This window comes from Helianthus annuus, chromosome 11 (assembly GCF_002127325.2).
Source record: "Helianthus annuus cultivar XRQ/B chromosome 11, HanXRQr2.0-SUNRISE, whole genome shotgun sequence".
Taxonomy (NCBI): Eukaryota; Viridiplantae; Streptophyta; class Magnoliopsida; order Asterales; family Asteraceae; genus Helianthus; species Helianthus annuus.
In genome coordinates, this window is record NC_035443.2 from 145,077,449 (window position 1) to 145,083,010 (window position 5,562).

General features: G+C 36.3%; 1 protein-coding gene across 1 annotated transcript; it reads right to left on the bottom strand.

Moving 5' to 3' along the window:
- Positions 1 to 255: 255 nt before the first annotated feature.
- On the bottom strand, positions 256 to 5,083 carry LOC110890719 (aspartate--tRNA ligase 2, cytoplasmic). Its single transcript, XM_022138343.2, has 10 exons — positions 4,339 to 5,083; positions 3,764 to 3,874; positions 3,494 to 3,607; positions 2,804 to 3,094; positions 2,616 to 2,726; positions 2,458 to 2,511; positions 2,296 to 2,375; positions 2,072 to 2,187; positions 1,855 to 1,969; positions 256 to 652 (listed from the first exon to the last, which is right to left on the bottom strand). Exons 1-10 carry the CDS (start codon positions 4,834 to 4,836, stop codon positions 526 to 528), a joined length of 1,617 nt encoding a protein of 538 aa, XP_021994035.1. The 5' UTR covers positions 4,837 to 5,083; the 3' UTR covers positions 256 to 525.
- Positions 5,084 to 5,562: the final 479 nt, after the last annotated feature.

Genomic DNA, 5,562 nt, shown 5'->3' on the forward strand with positions numbered 1-5,562 from the left:
TTCAAAGATTACGGTGTACACAGATTCAATTAGTCAGTCTGATTTCATAGACCCAGTCGAGTAAACAAATATTGATTTTAACCAAGTTCGCTTAAGTTTATCAATGAGGATCATTTCAAAACCAACCGGATTATCTTCGTCTGTTTTATGTCAAGTCTTTTTAGTAAGTTTACCCAGTTCGCTTAAGTTTACCAATGACGATCATCATTTCAAACTGAGTGATCTTTTTTCATTCGATATCTACAATAATACAAAAAATGCAATTAAGTTTTATTTTAAATATGAACATCAAGAAACTTTTGCAAAAGATTAAAAACCAAAGAAACGGTATGAACGTTTCTTTTAAGTACAAATTTTAATTTTAAACTAGAACAAAAACAGCAAATATCACCATGAGAAACTTTAAAGAGTACATGAGAAGAGAAAGGAGGTTTCCTCAGCCTCAAGACCTCCAGCATGAAAATGTAACAAAAAATATTGTTTTTTGGTTAAATAACCGAAAACCCATTTGGCATGTAAACAGATCTATGGTTCTAGCCTTCGTGGGTCACGGGGAAAGAGTGATGTTTTACGAATGTTGTCGAGAGCGCAGAAAAGCATGACAACACGTTCCAAGCCGACTCCAAATCCACCATGCGGTGGCGCACCATACCTTCAAAATGCAATAATGGTATATGTGAGATATGGGTTGAGGCTTTATCCTTAACGGGTCAAATCTAGCTACATAATAAAACTAAGCAAAAGCCACACAAAGTGAACTCGATGCTTACAACTAAAGAATTAATATTTGAACATCTTTTTAACCACATTCTATATATACTTAAAATGCTATTTTGTCAACATCATCCAACTTTGGCATCAACTATAGTAATGACATAATTAGCCCCTCAACTTTGATAATGAAGCCCACCAACTTTGGTTCTTCAACTTTGTTAATGTCATATTTGGCCCCTCAACATTGGTAATGACATATTTAGCCTCTCAACTTTGGTAATGACATATTTAGCCCCTCAACTTTAATAAGGTTTCTATTTACCCAATTACCCTTACACTTTATTATAGTTACTTACTATTTAAACCTTTCCTTGATCTACATTTCGAACACCCTGCGAAGCGCGGGTGATAACCCACTAGTTATAAAAAGGGTTATTGGATTTTATCACCCCTAACTATTGGCTATTGGCCGCTGCCATCCCCGAATATCAATTTGACGCCCACCACTCCCAACTTAACACTTAGCGTGTTCTGTCACCAAGTCGTTATCTGATCACTAACTTTTGATCCTGTTACTATACTTTTGGGGTGTCCTAAGATCCCTAAAACCTTCCTAAGATCCCTATGACACCCCAAAAAGTATAGTAACAGGATCAAAAGTCAGTGACCAGTTAACGACTTGGTGACAGAACACACAGCGTTAAGTTGGGGGTGACGGACGTCAAAGTGATATTTGGGGGTGGCAGCGGCCAATAGCCAATAGCTCGGGGTGATAAAATCTAATAACCCTTATAAAAATGCAAAAACGAAAAAAATCTGGGTTTACCTAACCTATCAGAAACAGCTTTAGAGGTTGCAGTTTTTTTAATTGGTTGTCAATTAGATCATTTCAAGGTTTTTTGTTTTTGTTAATGCACAAGTAAATTTATTCGTGTTCCCGTTAACATGTTTATTTAAACCAAGTCTTGGGTCGGCATAGTTAACCCGTTTAACTAAACAGGTTGATCCAGACCATTTACGAACCCTTTAACCCATTCACTACAAACCGCCAACAGGACAATATCGACAAACCTAAATCCAATCCTAAAAAAAAACTAGTTGGAAGTTGAAACATGTTGCAAAGTGATAGACAAGATGTACCTGAAAGAATCGACATATGATGATATCGTTTTGACATCAATACCGCATGCTGTGGCACGTGACTCCAGAAGTTCAGGGATGTGCACACGCTGCGCCCCTGAAATAATCTCCTCACCTGAACAGAATGCAACAAAATAAAATTTTAAATGTCTGGATAACACTATACATTTTCACAAGTAAAACTTCAAATTAAATATAAATATATGTGGTGGCTTGCCTCTAATGAAAACATCAAACGAGTTGCTATAAGCCTCGTTGTCAGGGCAAGGCATTGTGTAAAAAGGTCGAACTGCCAGAGGGTAGCGGTGCAGTATATAGAACTCAGTTCCATACCTACATTGAATCATTATTGTAATAAATAAATAACACCATGATTGAACGATGAACAAATAAATTAATAAATAATAAAATCAGCAAGTCAAAGTTGAAATTTCCGCTTACTTTTCCAAAACAAGTTTTCCTAACGTTCTTTCTGATTCTGTGTTAAGATCCCCAAATGGATCCACCTCAACGCCAGCTTCCTATTAAATCAATTTTCAAAATAAAACAAACGCAAATTTATCACGTGCCCAACTAATGAAAGGGTGTTATAATGTTATGAACCTTTAGCATTTGGACCCCTTCTTCAAATGTAAGCCGTAAGGTCTTCCGTAAGTACTGCATAGTTAATAACATCAACACTGAAACATAAGTATGTGTTACAAAAAGACGCTACCCTATATATGTTTTTACACAAACGAAGTATATGACTGATTAATTACTTTCAAAGGCTTGAAGGGATACTGCTTCCCAATAGCTTCTAGCTCTTTCTGGCATCTTTCATTCAATCTGTCAAACATTCCAACAAAAAGACGGTCCACCACATCCATCACCTATATAAATCCAACCATCAGAACCTTTTCAAAAAATTAAAATAGAGTTATTTATATAATAAATAGGTTGTTAATACCTCGGAATAATGCTCTTTAATTTCCATCTCCATATCGAGACCAATGAACTCACACAAATGCCTGTGTGTATACGAGTCTTCGGCTCTAAAAACAGGACCAACTATAAACACCCTTCCAAAATCACCACAGATTGCCATCTGTTTGTGAAGTTGTGGTGACTGTGCAAGACAGGCAGGTTGCTTTTTGTATTCCAGTTTGAAAACCGCTGCACCACCTTCACTGGTGCCCGCGGTTAACTTTGGAGTGTTGATCTCGATAAAATCTTCGTTCAGTAAAAACTGCCGGAAGAACTGCAGAAACAATATCAAGTTCCACTCTGTTAAAGAGTTAAAATCACAATACTGCTTACAATATTTCTAAAGGTAGCAAAATGAAGATCAGGCAAATTGGGTAGTGTCAATAACGAGTTTAGGGCACAATGGGTAACATAGATGCAGATTGGGTCAACAGAACACTTTTTACCGAATCTTTAATATATAGCCTTGGTGTTAATTGGAAGTAATGTGGTTGCTAAAACTGAAAATATTTATAAAAACAAAAATAATATAATTTCTGAACAATGTGATATAGTAGGTTGTATGCATTGTTGAGCGAGTTTCAACACATTTGACTTGTTTCATTATAACCAGACTCACACATAACATGCACTAAAAAACAAACACACAAATAAAGGTAAAAAAATGTCATACATTTGAAACTTGGCACTCGAGACGGAAAATCCCTTGATTTGCTGGTGTTCGGACATCCAAAATCCTATAGTTCAAACGCGTATCCTGATTAACACGAACAAGTTGTTCTCCAGCCTGCATAATTTTATAAAATCATTATAATACAAAAAATGGATAAGTTGCAGTTGCTTCAGCATTGCCATAAATTTGACATGAAACAATGCAAGGTTGCTAAAATCTACCACTAAAGTTAACATTTCGCTGATTAAAATCAAATTCCTAACATTATACCTCCAAAGCCTTCTCAATTTCAACTTCACTTCTGGCAGCATCCTCAACGTTTATAGGAAGCACAGTTGCAGCCCTGTTTACACAGTGAATCTTCCTCACTTGAATTTCAACCTAAAAACATTCCACCAAATATTCCTTATCAAAAAAAAATTGAATTTCACAATCTACTTTTCAAACATTTTACCAAACCTATAAACCCTAACTCAAAACAACATAATCAACACACTGAACATCCACAAATCAACAAAAAAAAATATAAAAAAATTATTAATGCTAATTCAAAACAACAAAGTTATCAACAAATCAATAGAAAACATATAAACCCTAACTCAAACAATATAATCACCTACGAAACAACAGAAAACCGTTTGAGCAAATCTATTAATCCTAATTCAAAACTGCATAATTATCTACAAATTAATAGAGAAAACCATGATAATCTAAAAATCTACTTTGCAAACACTTTAGCAAATCTACAAACCCTAACTCAAAAAAACAAAATCACCACAGATCATCTACAAATCAATCAAAAACCATCAGACTCATATCAAACATTAAGCTCAATTGCAATTCACCTGCTGAGATGCTCCTTTAATCGCCTCAGGCGGAACCGTAATAACACCTTCAATATCAATAAACGACTCCTTACTAATACCAGTAGCAAACTTCACCATCTGAGCACTAACAACCTCCGGCGCCACCGTCAACACACACTGCACCGTATAACCTCTCTCTCTAACCGTTAGAAACGCCATTTTCTTACCTACCGCTCGAATCGCCTGAGCTCGTCCACGTATCAACACCGTCTGATCCTTCAATTCCTCCGTCAACGAACTCACCGTCGTCCACACGCGACCGGAAACCGCCTTTGATTGAATTTCTTCAATCGGAACGTCACCGTAGTTCGCCGCCAGCGGATCCGGACCGTCGATCGACACTCCGGCAACGCCGGACGCGGCGGCGGCCGCCGCAGCAGCTTCCTGCTTACGGCGGAGCTTCTCCGCCTTTGCCGCTTCCTTTTTGGCGGCTTTTTTGCTGGTTTCTTGAGATGAATTCTGCTGTTCTGGCTCCATTGATGAGTGTGTTAGGGTTAGGGTTTGTGAAATGTAGATTGAAGAAGATAGAAAAACGGTTAGGGTTTGTGGAGTGGAGTATAGTGTATAGTTTTTTGTTGGTATATATAGGAGGGGGTGGTTTGAACTTTAAGAGAAACTTGGGGGACAAGGGATGAAAAAACTTGGGGCGCAAGGGCTAAATCTTGATCACTAGTTATGTTTTGATCTTAAGGTTATATTTAGTTCCATCTTTCATTTTGCAACCAAAAGTAAACACAAAACCATGTGCCGTTTTAAAAAGAAATGAAATAAAAAAACACAAAACCATGTGTCATTAAAATTGTGTCATTTTTTTCTTCGATACACAAGTCAACTTCTAAGTTTTTAATACCGTTCACAGTTTGATAATAAATTACAATTAATGTGTAGAATAAGAAATAACAGTTTTATTCGAATAAAATTCAGGTCTTGTCTATCGAAGTAGATTAAAATCCTGAAATTCACCTTGTGTTCCTGAGTTTAATGAATGTAAAGAAAGGATTTAGAAGGATATTAAAAAAAACTTGCTTCGGAGTTTTTTAAGAAAGGAAATGGAGAGAAATTGAAGAAAAACTCTCTTTTTTCTTCATTTTAAATCCTTCCAAAAATTATTTTTTTTTCTTCATTTTAAATCCTTCCAAGTTGAAAAGATGGGGAAAGAAAGACAACAACAACAACAACAACCATACCCAATAAATCCCACAA